The 21,018-nt window shown below is 43.4% G+C and overlaps 1 protein-coding gene and 1 long non-coding RNA gene across 8 annotated transcripts in view; one reads left to right on the forward strand and one right to left on the reverse strand.

Moving 5' to 3' along the window:
- Positions 1–21,018, forward strand: part of VAV3 (vav guanine nucleotide exchange factor 3) — a 184,215-nt gene that overhangs the window by 18,854 nt on the left and 144,343 nt on the right. For 2 of the 6 annotated variants that reach the window (XM_068140977.1, XM_068140971.1), the window contains exon 1: positions 18,425–18,645. The exons of 1 other annotated variant lie outside the window; for it this stretch is intronic. In XM_068140977.1, the coding sequence (XP_067997078.1) occupies positions 18,442–18,645 (204 nt within the window). In that variant the 5' untranslated portion in view covers positions 18,425–18,441. Of the gene's footprint in view, positions 1–18,424; positions 18,646–19,002; positions 19,179–21,018 lie in introns of those variants that run through there. 3 more of the 6 variants (XM_068140973.1, XM_068140972.1, XM_068140976.1) reach the window with 3 other exon arrangements.
- Positions 7,958–19,218, reverse strand: LOC137442356 (uncharacterized). 2 transcript variants are annotated; one of them, XR_010987644.1, is made up of 4 exons: positions 18,115–18,245; positions 17,116–17,318; positions 11,030–11,392; positions 7,958–8,839 (listed from the first exon to the last, which is right to left on the reverse strand). It is a non-coding gene; the product is annotated as an uncharacterized lncRNA (long non-coding RNA). The 2 variants fall into 2 exon arrangements; XR_010987643.1 differs by lacking the exon at positions 7,958–8,839 and adding an exon at positions 19,131–19,218 and having other exon boundaries at positions 10,364–11,392; positions 18,115–18,175.

The following is a 21,018-nucleotide window of genomic DNA, read 5'->3' on the forward strand; positions in this document are numbered from 1 at the left end:
ACTTAAGGCTATTGGTCTCTGTTATTTTAAATATATTCAAGGAGAAGAGAAGCTTTAACTACTTTAATGCTATCATGACTGTATATGCAGGCTTAGCTTCTCTATGATTTCAAGTATTCCTGTGAAAAACACAGGAAATAACAGAAATGCAAAATAGACTCAAGAAACTCAGTAGCCTGTGCGTTGCTGTCATTTCCATTATTTCCTGTGCTTGACTAGCTCAGAAATACTTCAGGAAGTGATTTTTGGTGTGGTATCTTTGCTTCCTCCCCCAGCAGAGTGGAAGCATTACACAACAGCATGTGAAAATGAGAGAGGGACCTGCACTGGAAGTGGGCCAGGTCATGGAAGCACTGAATTTCTGCTTTCCGTGGCCATTCCTGGCTCTGCAGTAGAGGAATGAGGGCTGGTATGGCAGTGCTCTCAGCAGCTGGGAATACCTGGAACCCTTTGGGGAGAGTGGCAGGGGAGCAGGAGGGTGAGCTGTGGGCAGGCATGGGGCTGGCAGGAGGGCACTGGCCTCACCGCTTCTCTTCCCTCATTACTTGATGTCCGCAGAGACACTAGATCAACCTCAGATGTCACTTTGCAGCTTTAGGACAATTTTTACTGTGTCTGAATGAATCTGCCAAACACCCACATACAGCTTACTAAACACCCAGGAGGCTTGGCCAAGTCTTTGTTTGTACTTAATCATTTTGAGACTGTGGTGGGTTGAAATTTCCCCCCCTCCCATCTCATTTAGAGAGGTGAGAGATGCCTGCAACCTTCTTCTATCTAGACTGCACACTGAACAGTCACAATCTTGCCTGGTGAGCTAGAGCTTATGCATTAAATTGTGCATTAAAGCTTTGCTGATAGCACAATGCTTATTAAATAATACAAACATTTTTTTTCTGTTTGCCAAACAGTGGGGATGCCTAGTGCACACTGAGGAGGTATGAACGATAAAAGCCTCTATTCTTTTTTAATTAGGTCATATCTAATTAAAATGATTGCCAGCCATTACTAGCATTTATAAAATGTTTTCCAACTGGGCATGACTCATGGGGCTGTATGGAGACAGGCTGCACTGCAATCTATTTGGGATGTGTTTGCCAGTGCTGTGCAATTGTCCTTTATCATCACAGGCAGGCAGTGTTTGAATTATTGTGTAGCATGGACTGCCAGCCATCAGGGACTCTATGGTTCCTTTTATAAACCAGCTAGTTAGCCTGTTTTGCATACATATGAAACCTGGATTCGAGATCCAGTATGGGGCTCTGAATGGACAAATTAACCTGAAGCAGGAATGTCCCTAAAAGTCTCTGATGGGAAATTTAACAGCTGGAGGTACCAGGCTAGTTCAGTAGTCAGCTATTGCAACCAGTGTGGAAATGCAGTCTTTCTATTAACCTGTGTGGGAACAGGAACCATTGCATGTGCTTCAAGCAGCCCATTCAAATTCAGCCCATAAGGAGTGACTGTTTTGGATGAAAGCAAATACCTGACCAGTAAATGGTGTGAGATGCCATAGGCAACTCCATTAAAACTAAGGTTAGCTAGCAAGACCTGCTGGAGACAGGCCAGGTGTTCCCTCCAAGGAGAGTGAACACAAGTCAGCCTGGAATGATGGGGACAGGCAATGGGGCTGTGGCAGGCAGAAGTTTTGTCTGTACTTATGTGAGGAATAAAAGTGTGCCTGAAGAGAGCACGGGGTGTGGCAGTGTGCCCCAGAAGGGACCTGGGTCTGGGAAGGGAACCATGGGGATGCTCAGCACACAGGACAGAGCTACCTGAGGGCCTGAGTGTAGCTGCAGTGAGCCCAGCAACAGGGCCTGCAGATACTACGTTGGTTTGGCAGGGTCTTGGCTTGAAACGTGCAAAGCAACATGCGAGAGTGTGGAAACCCCAGATTTTCAGGCTGACAGCCTAGTTCTCAGGCATGCATGAAGGACTGAGGTTCTATAAGCTATGTGGTTTAGAGCACCAGTTCAAAGGCCCGGCATCCTCCTCTTGGGAGGTATGTACACACTGGAAAGACAGTGTAGAGCAATGCAGAGTAAGCCTGCATGAGAGCCCATGCTCTTTAGGGGAGGCAGGCAGCAAAGCAGTGCTTCTGCTGGGGGATGTGCCAGGCTGCTCCCCTTCTGTCCCAGACCTCTGCTTCATTCTCCACAAATAACTCTGGCTTTTGGCTCTTTGAGTGGTGTTAGGACATGTTGAGTATGAAGGGTGAGAAGTAGATGAGGACATGACAGCTGAATACTGAGTGAGGACATAAAATGGCAGTGACAGTCACTAATTTTTCTTCCAAGTGCATGAGACATAAGTACAATCTATTGTTCCCTTTCTGTGAAGTCAGTACATCCCAAGAAAGACATGACAAGACATGGAATCACGTTAAAATTAAAATCTTACCATATAAATTTCAGCTTTGAGTATAGGCTTGCCCAGCTGAGATTATAGCATCTTTTATCTGAATGCTGTATTTAGTACACGGTAAGGTGTAATACCTGCTCTGTGAGCTGATAACATAAAAGGCAGTGCCTTAGGAAAAAAAATAAAAAGTTATTATTTTCAGCTTTAATTTGTAGGTGAGGAACTGGGACACACAAGAGACACATGGAATCAAATTACTCCCATGTCATGAAGAATAGGAATTAACATGTGCCTTGAATTTCCAGTTTTGTCTTAACCACAAACCCAAATTTTCTTTCTGAGTAGGGATGGTTTGTTCTGGGTGTTAAAACAGTTCTTAAATGGAGTGCTAAAATAATTTAAAACTCTTTCTGTGTTATGGTTGCTCTCTAGGTGCTTAAACAGCTTTATGGCTGCAGCCTTTTCTTCTCCTGCTATGGATCAAAGTATAAATTTTCTTGTGTCATGCAAGACAGGCTTTGCTAGGAGTATTTCTTCTTTGTACCTTGAAGAATATTTGCATTCATCATCCAAATGTGAGATGTGCACTATTCCTGGTGGTAAAACCACAATAATAAAACCCTTTGGCTCTTTCTCCTGCAGACAAACACTGTGGTAATTGATGTGAGTGCAATTATTTGTCAACTGCCACTCCACTGATGTTTATGGGTTATTCTTCTACCTTTTTTATATTTCTCTTTAATTACATAGTAGGGAAAGAAGAAGATGAGGTTGTACATGGTACAGGACTGGTGTTTGCTAACAGGGATGAGCTTTGGAATCATCTTTTCCTGTTGTAGAACACAAACTATGTTGATGAGCTAAAACCCAGCTTACGTCCTGCTGCTATAACTGGCAGTTTGGTTTTCTCCTCTGAGTTGCTGCTAAAGATTTTTCAGAGATTCTGTTGTGCTGAAGCTGCTGCTGAGCCACCCAGATTGCCCTGCTCATGCCTTCAAATTTAGGAATGCACTAGTTGTACTTTGAGGGCTGTAGGCAGCATTTCAGGCAGATTTTGGTAGGGGCAGGTGTTCACACCAGCAGAAGGCATTGGGTTAGCTTGACTGAATGCCAGAGCCTTCTCAGCGACTGTTTTCTCACCTAATACAACAGTGTTCTTCTGGATCCCTGAATTTCTCACAGAGAAAGCAGTGGAAGGAGGGTGTTAAAATGAAGTTAGGGGATAACAAGTTTATACTTGTTTCTTCTGCCATTTTTCTCTTGTGGCTGTGAGAGGCAGGAAACTGAGCAAGACAGAACTTTGGACTGGGCTGAAAAGGTCACTTGCCTCTTTGCATGGTGCTAAACCAAGTTCCCTTGCACCCAAAGCAGGGTAGCACCACTTAACCTTCCAGTGCTTGCCTGCAAGGTGTTTGGGTTTGCTTTCCTTCCTGAGGATGATGTGAATTCAGTGAGAGTCCACACACCAAAGCAAAACAGAGAATGGTAAACCTGCCTGTTCGGTTTCATCTGGTTTCACTGGTTTACAGTGAGGTTGAAAAGAGTTAGCAGCCTGAAACAGCACCTTATAGGAGAGGAGCAGCATTTCAGCACAGTTGTACATAAAATGGTTGCAGCTCTCCAAAGAAAAAAGCCCAGATCACCTCTTCCCCAGCTCCAGTCCTCCCTGGCAGCACCAGCAAGATGAACCTGCCTTGGATTGCCTAAGCTTTGTCCAAAAGGATCTGCATCTGAAAGGGAAATACTACCACAGCAGTTGAATTTAGCCTTATTAATTATTCCTGGCAGCTCACACAGTGTCAGTTAAAGAAGGATTTACATATGCCAATGATTTTAACATAATTTTAACTTCTAATCTCTTTTAAGGCCTAAATATGCAACCTGTCTCTTGGAAGATGGTAACTTCTCCAGATAATTTAAATTCATGTAATTTCATGAATGAAAAGAATGTCTTTGTTATAAGAAACCATTAGATATATTCTTTTAGCTTGTCTTTTTTATGAGTTTTTACATATGCTTCCTTTTGCTTGGTTGCTTTTGTTTACCTGCTGTCAAACTCTGGAGACCCTTAACGCTAGCTCTCTATTTGTCTGAGTCAGAGTTTTGTGTTTTCCAAAGTGAGGAGTGCAGCTGGACCACAGGCAGGTATCTCTGTGTAACCACTTGTTAAAATTGCACCAGGAGCAGGACGGCAGTTCCAATGCTTGTAAAGAGCAGCTTACGCAGAGGAGCAGTGCTGCCTTTGTTTGCTATTAACCCTGCTGACAGGTCTGTCCCATGTGTGTGAAACAGCGTAGCCATGCAAAACCCTTCAACAGCAGAGATATGTTGTCACCTTGTCCTACAGTGCACTCATGGCTGTGTGCCAGCCTTGTGCCTTGGGCATGGGCAGGAGTTCAAACAGTGGCTTTTTCCCTGGGTATGAAAGATGTGTGAGTGGCATTTCCATGGTGGACGTGTCTGTTATATATGATACCAGGACTAAAGGACTTTCTGTGCGGGCATGCATAGTGGAACTGAAGACTGGGAATCAAAGAAGGCACTGAAAGGAGTATTGTTGCTATCCTGTAGCACCATGACTTTATATCATTGCTGTGGAAGGTAATGTGATGATCAGTGAAAATAATTGAGGCAACTAATTCTCCTTCCTTCCATGCACTGTATTGTATTGAACCGATGTTAATAATATTAAGCTTCCATCTTGTCAGTGGTAAAATAAAGCAGATCTCTGTAAAGCAGTTTCAGCCATAAAAAGGGTAAACATCTATGTGCAGTAACTGAGCAGATGAGTAAAAGGAGCACTCAGACCACAAAGACTAAAAATAATGTTTAAGGGAATTTTGCTAGAGTCACAGTACAGAGCAGGTTTGCTGCTGCCCTTGAAGTTAAGCGCTCACATATTCTCTTTGTGTTTGCCACCACATTAGTATGGGGACAATACCAACTTGTAAAAAGCACCTCATCTTTTAGAGTATCTTATATATAATCAGAATTTCCAGACATAGAAGAGCTACTGATTTTTAATAACAGCAGAATTTCTTTGAGGTAGAAAGAAAATTGCTACTCAGGGATCTGCTGGCTGAAACAGGAGGGCACACAAACACACTCTGGAGACATCAAACATAGGAGGCTTTACAGGCACCAAATACCTTTGTGGTCAAGAAAACGGCTCCATTCCAGCACTACAGTTTGTATCATCATTGCAGTAGTATTGTACTAGTTTGGTAGGTGGAACTGTGAAGTAAACATAAATTTGTGTCTCCTGTGAATAAGTAATGTATGTGTTGAAAGACAGAAGCAGATGTTTCACATTGCTTAAGAAACACTTTCCTAAGTTGTCACTTCTGCATCCACCCCAAGAGATTCAAAGTACAATATCTGTTTGTAAACATGATCAGGTGTGACTCAGTAAAAGGAAAACAGTGACATATGAAGTGGTAAATTGCACATTGATATGCTCATCTGCCATACTATACTGGGGCTGGGAAGCATTTTAGCTAGAAAAAGCATCACAATATCTTACAAAGACACATTGACTCACTCTCTTCTCTTCACTGCAGGCTCCTAGGTTATTTCTCTGTGGGGAGTATGTAAATGTTACACTAATTTCCTTTGTAGTTGTACCTGTCACCCCTTATTCTTACAGTTGTTGGCACCAACCAGCATAAAGGAAGAGCTGGTATCTCCCAAGAGGCAATTTATTTATCTTCATCAAGAGATTAATTTAAATAGTTAAAAAATACTCACGATGACAGTAAAAATAATGGTCTCCCTAATTCTAGACAAGAACCTTATATTCCTAATGTTTCAAACACTGGTTCATCAAAGAAGCTGATTCTCTGCTGATGTGGGTTTTGTGTAGCTGCCTGTGCTCATGCAGGAGGCTGCATACAGCTGTTCTGCTGTAGCAGCCCGGGAGGTGTCCAGTGGCATCCAGAGGGATGAGCTTTTATCATCAGAAGGGACAGGAATTACATTACCTTGAGAATTTGTAGCTCTTGCTTTGGAACATTGAGTAACTCTGGCAACTCTTATGAGTTGACAAAAGGAAAAAAACCTTGTCTTTGTGAACAGCACTTTAAAACTGTGAGTGGTCAGCATGGAGAAAGGGCAGCTTTTAGCTGTAGCCTCTTTGAGCAATCTCTAACAGTGCAGCTGGAAATTTCACATGATGTTTGTTGTCTGTGACGCTTGGTGGTGGATATTACCTGAGTTAGTTATTGTTTTCTTACTGAATCAATGGGCTTTTAGAACTGAAGATAACACCAAGGAAAGGCAAAGTGATTCCTGTTTCATACCCAGCGCTATATGTGGCAGGGCTGAACAATGCTAGGAACATACAGACAATGGGCAACAGCTAGGAATAGGTTGTCACTCATGCTTTGAGCAGATCAGGTGTCAAAGATGCAGTCAGCCCACCTGCAAAAAGGCAAAAGCATCCCTGTCTCCCTTGCAAATTCAGCTGGGGTGGGATGCTGTCATGTACTGGTAAAAACTGCCTGTGTCCCAAAAGGTAATGGATAAACCTTTATCTCTGAGCTCATTGACCAGCCTTGCATTTAAATGTCTTCAGTTTTAATTTATTTACTGTTTATTATGATTATTTTGGTTTTTAACTATCCAAGTGTCATTTTGCTTGAATGGAGTACACTTGCATGGCACTTTAAAGGCTTTCCCCTCCACAGCCATTTCCAAAGGTTTCTGTGCTGGGCAGCTCTTTGATCTTTTATTTATGAATAAGCACCTGGTCCTTGTCGTCCATTGCATTTAGCACTCAAGGTCCATATTGCCAAAGTGAGATCACTGATGGTTGAATGCCAATTCACTTCAAGACACTGCACAGTTCACTAAAGTGAGTTAGGTAGCACATTATACTAGCAGTGCTCTTAGACATAAAAGGTGTTCACTGCAAGGATTCAAATAATTTTTTATTTCTTTTCACCATGAACTTTGTTTTGTAAGTGAAGCTCTTTCCTGTGACAATCCCAGTAAGCTGTAGAAGCCTTGTTGTGAGCTCGTGATGAAAACCAGGATTCTTGCAGACTGATTCCCAAGTTGCACTCCATACGGAGGACTGCTTTAGTTCCTTGTATAGTTTCTGCCTCTGCAGCTTGGTCCTGAGTGACACTGGTCTTCATCTCATATCCAGCAAGTGTGTTTATTCTTGGGATGTAGGGCCTGGCTGGCCATGTCCATCCCAGGAATGGTGCAGGAGCCTCCAGGTGAGATGCAGCATACATCCTGCCATGGACAAATCTCAGATTGTCTTCAAATAATGTGTCTTAGTTCTGTAAACTTGTGGCAACATTACATCCAGTGCTTTTACTTCTTAGGAAATTGAAGGTGCTCAGCCCATAAGCAATACCCTGGTGTTTCTCTGAGACTGATACAGCGATGTGCTTTGTGCCAGCACTGTTCAAGAGTCATCTGTTTCAGATATCTTGTTTGTTTTTTTTTTCCCTGGCTGTGCCTTGCAAGGGAATGTAGATAGTCAGCTTTGGGATTTCTCTGGAAAGAATTTGCTGTGATAGTAGGGCATTAAGAAGTTTCTTTTTTTTCTCCCCCCCCCCCCCACTTTCAATTTGTCTTTCCCCCTGTAGCAAGATGAAGGAATTTGGCAAACACTGAACGGCATGATCAAATCACTTGCAAGTATAACGTTGAGTTTGTTTCTTTTCCCCGAGCACACATTTGAAGGTGAGCTGTGAGCATTGTGCAAAGAAATCTGCTAGCATGCACTCTCCAAGAGAAGATTTAAGAATTAATTTCAGGCAGGACTTGGCTCGCAGCAGCTATTAGGAGTATCTGGTACACTACTGTGACAGCCATACTAAACATGTAGTGCTTTTAATGCTTTTATTTCCATGTTATATTTCTGACATGGTGAAAAGCATTTATATGCATGGACTGAATGAAATGCCTGCTGATGTGAAATAATTTTTTTGGGGCATGGGAAGATGGAAGCCTCAACTCACCCACTGGTGTTTATTACCATAAACCAGTGATCTTAGGCTCCCAGATCCTCCTTCTGTTATGAAACACATGCAAGAGCATAACAGCAGTAGTTCATGGCAGTTGGTGTGGTAAGAACAGTTAAATGTTAGATTAATGCCCCCGAAGTTACAGCTGGTTGCACGATTTACTTTTTTAGTTCTGCTGTATTTGAAAATTTCTAATTCATGTAATCCAATACCTATAAATAAAATTATCAGAAAACTTCCATTTATCCTGGTGTAAGACAGCAGAAGGATATGATCCAGTTTAAAGGAGAAATCGGGACATGTCAAGTCTGCGTGGCTGAAGTAATTGTCAGGGCTCCAACCAACTTCAGTGGGGTCAGGATTTCTGTAATAAAGGTTGCGCTGCTAAATCAAGCTGCCTTGATTGCTTTCCCTGGAAGGTCTGCTTGATTAGGCACAACAGAATTTATTCTGTGGAAAGGGATCAGGAGAGAGAGAGAGCACAACAGAAATCAACCCTGGGGGAAAAAAAAAAGTGATTGTAAGAGATGAGTTGAGCTCATATACACAAGGTCTTATTAAATGAGACTATTCAAACTGTCACACAGTTGCAATAACTGTAACAGGGAAGGAGTTTTCCATTAATTATTCAACAGCAGAGAGATCTATATTTTGGCTCAGACTAACACTTTTTGCCATCTGTTTAAAACCTTACTGTCTCATAATAACTATTATCAATGTTTTTGTTTCCACCTTTTAGAGCAGTCATTATACTGAGATTCCAGATTGTTTAAGGTATCTGAGGTCCAAATATGAGCAAGCTGTTACAAATAGCTAATGCTGCTAATTGCTATTGATTTTCATATGTTTGATTGGCAGCTGGTCAGTACATTTGTTTTTCTCAGTTGTAGTTGTAGGCCAGCAGTGTACTTGATCTTGCTAACTGTTATATCTGAGCTCAACTGCATTCCTGTAACTAATCCAAATAGGCTCATTTTGAAGGAACACAGTGGTTCAAATTCATGCCTAGTATAACTCTATTGAAATGAGCACTTTTCACTAGGGATGGATTTATCTCAGTACCTAGAAGTGCCTTTAACACATAGAAAGGAGAGGGACTGTTAGTGGCCACTGAACATAATGCAATTACATGGCTGAGCAGACAGTCACCTCACTGCCTGGCTTTGAAGGTGTCACTTAAATTATTTTTCTGAGTGTTCCCTCCAGGCTTCCTGTCCCCCTGCCAGGGAAAAAAACGAACCAATGCAACCACCCCAAAAAAGTACATATAATGGGTCAGGTTGCTGAGGGTGAGTGGAGATTTATGCTCAATTCCTTGAGCATGCCATTCTGAAAATGGGAGGAAAAAGCTGACTCTTGCTTTTATGGACACTGAAATTCCAACAGAAATGTAAACAGATACCTCTTATAGGCAAATAAATACTTTGAAAGTCTAGTAAATTGTAAATTAAACATAAATTTGTGGTGACTGTTGCAGCAGAGGACTACCAGCCTCTCCAGTACTGCATTTTTTGAGTGTTTGGTGTTGAGAAATGTGACATCCAAAAGGCAGATATGGCTCCACAGTCGGCTAACCCTTCCTCACTCTGCATACCAGCCTGCAACCTGCATGAGACTGTCTCCAGAATATAATCCTGCACAACTGGGGCCTGACGTCGGCTAAAATCTCTCCCTAAAGGCTTGTGCTGGCTGACTGGTGGCCTGGAGCTGGCAGAGTGTGGGCAGCAAGGAGCCTTGCCTCGGTGTGGCTGTCGCTTCAGCCAGCTGTGGACCCAGGAGCAGGTGGCTGTGGGCTGTGCCACAGACCTTTGACTCAGAAGTGACAAAGGAGATTTTTGAAGAAGGGGAGAAAGGCCATGCTGAACATTCCCAGGGTTGTTCCTATACAGAAAAGGAGATGGTTCACTTGCATCTGCACAATTCAACATTTTCCACACTGATTATGGAGAAAATGAAGGTAGATTGGTCATATTATTGAAAAATATTTATTTACATTTGAAATGCAAAGGAATGTGACACTGGGCACGTCCATTTATGTTGTATCCTTCCCTCTCGGGTTAGTGAATTTGTAAGCTCTCTCCCTCTCACACTTGCACAGCTAGCTGGGTTTCTGAATTACAGGTTTGGATCCCACAATCAGAAATTAATGTGGCAAGGCAGTGTTCAGCCAGTTTAAAAGCACCTGAATTGCACCTTATCAGCTGTGCCAAAGCACTGCACATTTCACCCCTCGGGGTACTGAAACATGCTTCTGTCTTTTCAGATTCATGGCAGACTCTTTGCATATGCAACACCTGCAAACAACAGCTCCTGAGTGATTGCTGTTCTTATTCCTGCTGTCTCCTACTGCAGGGAATGTCACAGATGGTGAAGTCCAAGGCATCGATTATTAGTGTAGTACTCATAGTTCTGAATATTCTGGATCAGTACGAATCCTTGTAGAATTGCATTTGAAGAAAAAAATTCAATCCCCCCCTTTATTTCCATATGAAGATAATACTGACAATCTAGCAGGACAGATGCATTTGTAGGCTTGCCAATCACCTTGTTTAATACAGCTAATAATTTTGTGAGATACCAGTGAAGTCTGCCTCTGTGTATAGACGTTTTGCTTTTGTTTACAGTATTTTAATGTTTTATGCAGCCCAAAACATTCCAAGAACAGCCTTCACACAAGGTTAACCTACCTTGTATTCACTCAGACTCCAGATGGGGACCTCTATAAGCCCACAAGAGCCCTGTTTGAGGAGGTTTTCTTTAGCATAACTGGTAGTTAGGGTTTCCTGAGCAGTTAAGATGTGTCAGGGCCACCTGGCCTTTGTTAGTCTCCCAGTAGACTGAAGACTGCCTTTTGGAGCTGGCTGCTGGATTTGCACACATCTTGGGATGTGTGCTGCACGCCCTGGGGGGTTTCTTGGTGGTCAGCCCGATGTTTGTCCCGCCTGTTCAGGCTTGGTTCCTGCTCCAGGCTCTGGATCCCAGCACAGCTTGTTTGCTGACAGACCTCTGCCTGGCATCTGCCTATGCTTTTTCTGGCCTTTGGTACCTTCCTGGGAAAAAGGGAAGTAAAAGCCAACACATCAAACCCTATAATTCAGCCTGTGTTCATTCATACACCCTACTTGTAAATCCAATGAAGGAAGCAATACAACCAAAGCTATTTGGGAAAGGAAACAGCAGGAACAGCTCTCCCTTGGAGCAAGGGAAAAGATCTCATTTGTGATTGCTGTCAGATTTTGCTGCAGTTCATGCTGAGGGATTGGCTTTGTTGGGGACCAATTTGTGCTCATTATACTTGTGTCTTTCTGTTACCTACTGGTATGCTTTCAATCCTAAAGAAAATAATGCATAGAATGGTTTGGGTTGGAAGGGTCCTTACAGTTCATCCTGTTCCAACCCTGCTGCCGTGGGCAGGGACACCTTGCACTAGACCAGGTCACTCAAGGCCTCATTCAGCCTGGCCTTGAACACCTCTAGGAAGGAGGCATTCATGACCTCCCTGGGCAACCTGTTCCAGTGTCTATCCACTCTAAGTGTAAAGAATTTCTTCCTAATATCTAGTCTAAATCTGCCATCCTCAAGCTTAAAGCTATACCCTCTCATCTTATCACTACAAGCCCTTGTAAAAAGTCCCTTCCTGGCTTTCTTGTAGGTGCCCTTCAGGTACTGGAAGGCTGCTCTCCCACCAATCACTTCTTCATTTTCAATATGCCTTAGCAAGGCCTTCAGGAGGATCTGCTCCATGATCTTGTCCGTCACAGAGGTGAGACTGACTGACCTATGGTTTATATGGTCTTTTTTCTTTCCTTTTTGAAGATGCTGGTTGTGTTTCCCCTTTTCTAGACAGCAGGGACATCATCAGATTGCCATGACTTTTTGAATATGATGGACAGTGGTTTGGTGACTTCATCTGCCAGTTCCCTCAGGGCCTGTGGGTGGATCTCATTGGGCCCCATGAACTTGTGTACCTTCATGTTCTTTAGATGGTCTTGAATCTGCTCTTTGCTTACGGTGGGCAGATCTTCCTTTTCCCACTCCCCACCTGTGTTTTCTGGAGCTTGGGCAGTATAGCTAGAGCCCTTGCCAGTGAACACTGAGGCAAAGTTGTCATTGAGCACTTCAGCCTTCTCTGTATCTGTCGTGACCAGGTCTTCATTCTCCTTTTGCAGAGGGACCACACCTTCCCTAGCTGCCTTTTTGTCCTTCATGTACTTGAAGAAATTCTTCTTATTCCCCTTTTTTTTGTTCCTAGTCAAGTTTAAGTCTAGCTGAGCATTTGCTTTCCTAGCCTGATCCTGGCTGCCTGGACAACTTGCATCAGTTTATCTAATTTGGATAAAAAATCTTTTGCTATCATATAAGCACTTATGGCCATTACAGTTGTGCCTGGGGAATTTGAATTTTGAGGGTGCTTTGTAATGTCTCCTTCCCAGGATCTGTGAAGTGCTGTACTGCGGCACATAGGTGTTTTAAGTTCAGCTTTGTTTTCTTGGTTGAACTTTGTGTACAAGCTGAAGTGATGTAAGAAAATTGGATTGCAGGCAACATGGAAGAACAAAAATAGGAGGAAAGCTAAGCAATACTTGGACTGTCCATTTTTTGTCAGCTTTGTCTATGAAATCAGCTCTTTAGTAGACAGAACAGCTATGCTTCTGTCTTTGGGTGGTCATATATTTGGCTTAAAGTAATCTTACTAGGCTGAAGTTCATATTATCTTGGCAAGCTCTTTAAGGCAGGTTGTGTTTATGTTAACTCCGTGCCTTCAACATAACCTGCATCCTATCAGAGACTATTGCTTATTTACTGGCGTGTGCCAGAAGCTGGTTCTGCTTTCTTCAGTGGGCTGTTTTCTGGCAAACTCTCTCTCTCCTGTAGGTGAGATGATGGCTCATAGAGCACAATACAAGTTTATACATAAGCCAGAGGTAGCAGTTGGTCTTTATGCAACTGGTAATGGACTTTCACTTCTATTTCAGTCCTAGCATAGTGCTGTAGGTAAAAACGATGTGAGGAAGAAATAGTCTTACAACCACTCTGACATTAGCTGAACATAAACCTAGTATTTTTCAGTGGAGTCTCTGTCACTCTCACTGTAAAGAAGTTTTTCCTCATGTTGAGGTGAAATCTTCTATGTTCAAGTTTGTAACTGTTGTTCCTTGTCTTATTGTGCACCACTGAAAAGAGCTTGGCCCCCCTCCACTTGACACCCACCCATCAGGTATTTATAGACATTGATCAGATCCCCTCTCAGTCTTCTCAAGACTAAACAGCCCCAGGTCTCTCTTCATAGGGGAGATGCTCAAGTCGCCTAAGTCCTTTGTGGCTCTCCATTGGATTCTCTCCAGCAGATCCTTGTCTCTTTTGAACTGGAGAACCCCAAACTGGATACAGTATTCCAGGTGTGGTCTTGCTAGGGCAGAGATATTTTCTCCTATTACTTCCCAAAATAGTTCTGAAACTGAACCCTATAGCTGTAGGACACAGACAGATGCATCTGGGAGATCTTGATCCACACAGTGGCAGACAGAAATTACTGAAGATTTCTAGTCAGAAATCTTACCCTCATTTACTTCTGCTGTGAGATAAGCAGGCCACTTAAGAAATGCTGGATTTGAGCCACCTCCTTTTTATTCCCACCCAGCCAAAAAGAGGGAGTTTGAGGGAGGCTTTTGTTCAGGATCCCACTGTATTTCCAAACTGGAGAAGATACAAATAACTGAGACACAGGACTGCATGTTCCTGCTTGTTTGCAGACCACAGGTAAATGAATTTTCTTACTAGTATAATTAAGTGGGTCTAATGTTGAGTATAAGCTCAGGGCTGGCTCAGACAAGATGTGGGCCTTTAGCGCCCAGGAAGGAGGGTAGTTCTTCACTTGGCCTTGCACTGCCTTCTCCCTGTAGCATTCAGACGTGCATTCAAGTGCAGTCATCAGAAGGCAGGAAAGCTTCAAGTGCCAGAGCTGATGAACTCATTGGTGAATAAAGGAACAAGAAGGAAAGGATAGAGAGGAGTGATGCTCTTTGGGAAGAGAGCTACAATTTTGTTATTCTTGTTTGGCACCTTGCACGAAAAGATGTTTGTGCCTGGGGCTCATACTGCAAGAGTAATTGGAAAAAAGGGAACCTGTACATTCGTGGGTTTATTTTTTAAATGTTGTTTTCCTCAGCCTGAGCAGTGTAAGTAATTTAAACACAGCAAACATGGTGACAGTGGGAAACAGTTATTTTGGAAAGCTTGCAAAAGCTTATGAACCAAAATGAGTTTCTTTTTTTGAAATAAAGCAACAAGAAAAGAGCTGGAAAGATGCCACCTTCACAGGATGCAGCACAGAGTAAGAGTAAAGAAAACAAATTTATGATGATGTCTCTTGTAAGGAGACAGTTGTCTCCTGGAAGGAGAGAAAAAACAAGCAAAAGCTATTTTTGGGTGCCATTTGGTGAACAATTGTCCTTCAGACTTGCTGCTCTTTTGATAGAGATGTATTTTTTTTGGTATTGCTGTTCCTGCTTTGCAGTATTTTGAAAGTGGGAATGTATGTCTGAAATTTTACAGTTTCTTTATAAAAATGTGAAGAAAGAAATGCTTCACTGAGGAAAAAGAAAAGTATGTGACACATTGAATGTTCTGAGCAATCTAAACCGAGATCTAGATGCAGGTTAATAAAATGCCAGTGTGTGCCAGTGAAACTGGAGGAGATAGACTGAGGTGACTTTTAAATAGGCCCCTCTTTAACTCCATCCACACAGATCTAGAAGTAATTTTTAGGGTAGGAGAAGAACAGGAAGCTCTAACTTCCAATATGTCTTCAGCAGTCAGTGATGTCCAATGACAAGACAAGGGGCAACGGGTGCCAGCTGGAGCATAGGAGGTTCCGTGTACACATAAGGAAAAACTTTTCCACTGTGAGGGTGACAGAACACTAGAACAGGCTGCCCAGAGGGGTTGTGGGGTCTCCTTCACTGAAGACTTCAAAATCCTCCTGGATGTGTTTCTGTGTGACCTGCCCAAGGTGGGCCTGCTCTGGCAGGGGGGTTGGACTAGATTTTTTCAAGGTCCCTTCCAACCCCTAACATTCTGTGATTGGAGCTATAGGGTTTTCTGGGGTTTGTAGCTATTAAGAGAAAAATAGCTCTTGAACACAAACAGATTTAGGAATAAAGGAAAAACTGAGGCCCTTGTAATAGGTGACTGTGTGCAGTGTAGGAACCTGGAGAAAGCTATGAGGAGTACTGCAAGAGAGGGGGTGTGCACATACAGATATTCCTGAACCTCAGTAGCAGTGAGCCTTCTGCTCTAGCAAGGCTGTGCTGACCATGGATTTGGCACACGAGTCCATTTACTTCTTCCCTCCTCTCAACCACTTAACTCTTTGTAGTTAACCTTCTGGAATTTATGTGGATATATGGATTCTTCTCGTTTTGGAGGAATGTCACTCACATGGTCACATGAGGTACAGCAGAGGACCAAACCCATGTATTTTGAATGCAATTCAGTTTAGTTTATATTGCAGTACGACAGTCTGTGACTTACAATTTAAATCTGCCACGTGGAGTTTTCAGATAGTTAGAATTCCAACCACCGCTTTTAAAGCACACCTATTCTTCAGATGTAAAGTTTGGATTAAAGAGTGTTGGATTGATCCTATTAAAAATATGCAAAAGATCTAGATCCATTTGAGCAACAACCCTGATGTGCCTTTTTTTTTTTCTTTTCCTGCTTGTGACTCAGAACAATGCTTGTTTTTCTACAGCTCTGCAAAGACATCCCAAAAGTTTGTGTCACTTTCAGGGTGCTGTACGACTGATCCTGGCTGGAGGCAGCTGAAGGGGGCATGTAGATAATGTAGTGCAGATGTTTTTCTGCTTTTTTATCTATTTTTTTTCCTCTGCCTTCTGCATTTGCTTCAGTAATATAATTGTCAGCCTGACAGTGGATAGCTTGTGGGCACAACTAAATAACTAAATTCTTATTCACTTATCACTTCATGTTGAACTTGTCACAGAGAAAAAATATGTCACTATGAGATAGTGTTTTATTGTATTCTTGATCAAACTGCTCTGATGTTGATTTTGATGGATGTTCACAACACAGGCTGTTGATTTCAGTTCCTTTGATTTAAATTAGGAATGCAATGCTAATTCTGCCTGGTTGTTGGCAGTCTGATACTTTGATACATTGTGAACTTCCCTCTCCTCCAGTTGCTCAGGCATAGAACAATCAAAGTGTTGCCTTCAGTAGGCAGAAGTACTTGTTACTAGTGACCAAGAGCTTGGGCTGAGGTGGTTGAAGAAAGAATTAGCATCTCTCTTGACAAACAGGAGCTGCATGGGCTGTGGCTGCCTGGGTAGGCACAAGGCAGAAGGGATCTGCTGAGATCAGGGAAGGAAGCATTGCTGAGGCAACTCAACCCGAAGTCATGCACTCCCATGTAGAGGTTCTTTTGAAGAGTTTAAGCTCAGCTGCACTGCCACCAATCCTTTGAAATTGGGATCCCTCTTTTTATTCATGCAAAACCACTTACTGCTAATGGGAGTTTGTGTTCTGTTAGAATGTATTTCTACTCGACAGGCCAGGCCTGCACTGAGCAGCTTTGTGAGCTTCCTCTGCGCTCAGTCAAAGCTGGAAGTTGTTTTAGTTTGAGAACCCAGCTAACACCAGCAAAGGTCTGAAAAGCAGACTGGGTGCTTGCATCTTTAGAGATGGAATGAAACATTGCTCCCTGATAAGCCTGAGCAATACTTATGCCTTCTAATTACATAGTAAATCACACCTATCTTGCTGGGTGGTGGCACAGGTGTTACGGGTGATGGAGCTGCATCCTTCTTGCTTTCAAAGGGCCAAATTTGTCTCTTCCTATTTGGGTACATGCAACGCAAAGTGGTGAGCTGTCCTGTGGCATGTTCTGCGGCCCCGTGATCCAAAGTTAACACCACTGCCTGCTCAGGAAAATACTTGGAACAGCAGACATAGCACCTGTTTGTAACAATAAAAGAGTGAGGCAGCATTTTAAGTTTACTGAGACATGCAAATCACTTGCCAGCCTTCAGTTTCTGAAAGAAATTCCCAGAACTTTTGTATTAATTATTTCGGAAGTTATTAAAAGCATTTGTGGGATTATTCTGAGCTCAGAAAGCACTAAGTGTTAGGCTTTTAACAGAGGAGATATGAAAACTAGGAACAATTGTAGACTATCTTGAATAAGCATATTTGTCTTTTGTTGTTAGCAGGCTTTCTCACCCAGGACTGTGGTTTTTTTTTACTCCATAAACTATGCATTAATAGTACTTTAAAAGTGTTCTGTTGAAAAAAAAGGGAAAAAGGGGTGGAGGTTTTGTATCCTTTTATGTGCCTTTTTTAAAAAAAAAAAATATTTTTTGCGAAAGCAACTTTCTAGCAGTGCTTCAGAAATCCATAGGAGATAATAGCTTCTGAGATGCAGAGAATATTGTGAACATTTACTAATTTAAAATCACAGATCTCCTTCATTTGAAGTTGCCTGAATGCATGCTGAAGCTATCACATTGAGTTTTTTTCCAACATTATTTTTACATTAAGTGAATACAACATTCAGTTCAGCTAGTGCAAAATACTTTAGAGGAGAACAGAAAGGAAGACAATATTATGCCATGCTACACTCGCTATTGTTTCTAGAAATAGCTGAAAGGCACCTTCTGTAATGTCTAGCAGCACGCTGCTCTGACCTCTTCTGAGCACTTGGCTGTTTTCTCAGTGAATGGATGAACGACTGCACATAAGCCATTTTATATACCTGCCTGTTACAGCCTCATCCTGCTCGCCGCAGGTGCCTTGTTTATGCCACTTCGGGTGGGCTGCAAAGCAAAGAAGAACCCCTTCAGGGAGCGGCCTTTCAAGGCTGCCCGAGGCATAACTGGAAACCTGTGAAGCGACACCTTTCTGAACGCCCGAGGAGGTTCTGCACAGATACCCTCCGACGTATCGAGGCGGGGGACGGAGGGGTCTCGACAGGCCCGCCTCCTGGGGCGGGGCTGCGCGGACACGGGAGTGGGGCGGGCCGGGCCGGGCCGGCGGCAGGAGGGTGCAGCAGCGGCCGCGGCATCGCTTCGCGGCAGCAGGGATGGAGCCCTGGAAGCAGTGCGGGCAGTGGCTGATCAGCTGCAAGGTGCTGCCGCCCAACCACCGGGTGACCTGGGACACGGCCCAGGTCTTCGACCTGGCGCAGACACTGCGCGACGGCGTCTTGCTCTGCCAGCTCCTTAACAACCTGCGCAGCCACTCCATCAACCTCAAGGAGATCAATCTGCGCCCGCAGATGTCCCAGGTGCGACCACGGGGCCGCCGCGCCCTGGCCCTCCGCGTGCTTTGTCTGAGGCTTCTTGGCGGCGCGGAGCGGGAGCCGCGGGGTACGGGAAGTTGCATGTAGCCTCCGCGCCCGGCGCAGGTCCCCGCCACCGCTGCCGGGGCGGGCCCGCTCCTGAGGGAGCGACCCTGCAGCGGGGGGCAGCCTCTGCCGGATTCCTTACCGGCCCGTCCCAGGCAGTGGGAGAGAGCGCGACTGCAGCTCCGAGAGAGCGGCTCTCCAAATCTCCGTGAGGATTTGCTGCCTGCCGCGGGAGGCGGTTTGGAGGCAGCCTGCCGGAACCCCGCGCCGGCAGCCACACGGGCCCGGCGCACCGAAGCGCTCGCGTTGAGAAGTTCCCTGCGGTAGTCCGGGAGCATTGCGCTTTTGTGTACTTTAGCGTCTAGTGCGAGCAGCTGGCGATAGAAACTGACCTCTTACTTCTGGGTGGCCGAGATATTACCTACCTTGGTGAGGGGGACTGAGAGCCGAGGCACCGACCGGCAACTCGGGAGGTGAGGTGGAAGGGCGTGGAGCTTGCCTGGCCGGTGAGGGCAGGGGCTGGAGCGGAATGGGCAGGCCTGTGGAACAGCGGGCAAGAGAAGCGATGGTGGCATTGGGCAACTGGCATGCGCGTCTTTGGGAGACCTACTAAGTTGAATGGTCAAGAGTGATTACTAATGAGTTCTTGATGGCTGGTTGCTTGTGATTTAGTATCTTTCTTTTCTTTATCCGCTGTTATACTCAGCTTTTAAAACTGGTATTTTGGTTAAATAGCAAGTATAATTCCAAATTCATAATTCATCCCCCTTTAAATGCCTTTTAATTTTATTTTTTTATTTTTTTTTTTAGTGGGGACTGATGTTTTGTTACTGTCTCCAAAAGCTGGTTGCAGGTACCAAGATAAGACAATATTAATAATTCAGTGAGAAGAGGTTCTCTTATATACATGACTTCCTGTCTCTGCTCGGCGTACACCTATGCCTCCTCAGAGACGCTTGCAGCCAAGCAGATGTTGTCTGAAAAGAAACTAAACTTCTGAGCCTTTCATGTGTTTTAGAACATGGAGAAACGGGTACATTGTAGCATTTCACTGGTAAGGTTCTGTTTATAGGAAAAAAATGCCATTCACTCGTAGCGAAAAGGAGTAGTAGTGAATTACACTTATGGGAGGAATGTTCTTTGTCCACATTTACTTGTGAAGCCAGTTATTTTATTTGGTTTTAATTCCTTTTGGTTTTAGCAGCTATGTTTCACTACTGATGGATTGTTTTCTTTAAGCTCATGGTGCAAAAAGTGAACAAAATACCACATACATATTTCAGTTAGTCAAACTATAAACTCCCAGAGCCTTGTATTTGATGTGAAGGGCATTAAAGCTATCCCTGTGTGCTTGAGAACTCAAGTGCCTACTTGAGTTGTGTGTGCAGAGGCAATACTTGATCACAGTAATGGAGGGATGCATAGGGTGGGCTCCTCCAAATGGAAGAAATCCAGAGAAGTTCTCTCTGCATCGTTCAAACTCTCTCAGTATCAAGACTTGCTGAACTGTACTGGAGCCATGATTTATATTTTCATTAGGTTGATTGATTCCAAACTGACCCTTTTTCAGTTTAGCTTGCAGAACTATAAATACTTTGCATATGAACTGTTGGCAATGGTTCTTGCCCTGCTTAGAATGGATAAAAGATATGAAAGGAGATTCTCGTGGTTTTTAACAAACTGGAAAGGTGTCCTCATGATATTATACATGGTATTTTCTGGATCACTGAATCAACTTCAGTTAAAATTTGATATTACTTGTCTGGACTAGCATTACTTACTTTTATTTTTGAGTTACAGCCATAATGACCTCCTGTCTGCTAAGAAGTTGTGTCAAAATGCAGTGCTGTCTTCTTTCTTAGAGCTGGTTTGGGAATCAAGATGAATATTTATTTCTTTAAGTGTATTTGAACTATGGATTATAACTGTAGATCTTGGTTTATTTATAATGCATGTTTTGAACTTGAGCTTTATACATGTATCATCTAGCTACTTGAATTGTTTCACAGCTATGACAGTTGCCTCCTTGTCTGTGTGTCTGCTGCATGCCAGAAGAACCTGCACTTCATGATGCTGCAGACCACCTTCTCCAGTGGTGCATTTCTGCCATACAGTGATTTCACCTTTGAAATAAGAGGACCTGTTGCTGATCAAAACCAGTAATGCGTAACTCCATGGAGCATTAAATTTATGGGGAATGTTATCTTTGTGTTCTGTGAGATCAAGATTTGGCTTAGTGAGGTTCTGTGGGGTTTAATAAAAAGCCTCTTGGAGGAGACAGTTTCTGCTGGAAAGGATTACTCAGTGAAAAAT

The sequence above is a fragment of the Melanerpes formicivorus genome, unplaced genomic scaffold (genome assembly GCF_026170545.1).
Source record: "Melanerpes formicivorus ecotype bairdi unplaced genomic scaffold, bMelFor1.0.p_v2 SCAF_7, whole genome shotgun sequence".
In the NCBI taxonomy this organism is placed as follows: Eukaryota; Metazoa; Chordata; class Aves; order Piciformes; family Picidae; genus Melanerpes; species Melanerpes formicivorus.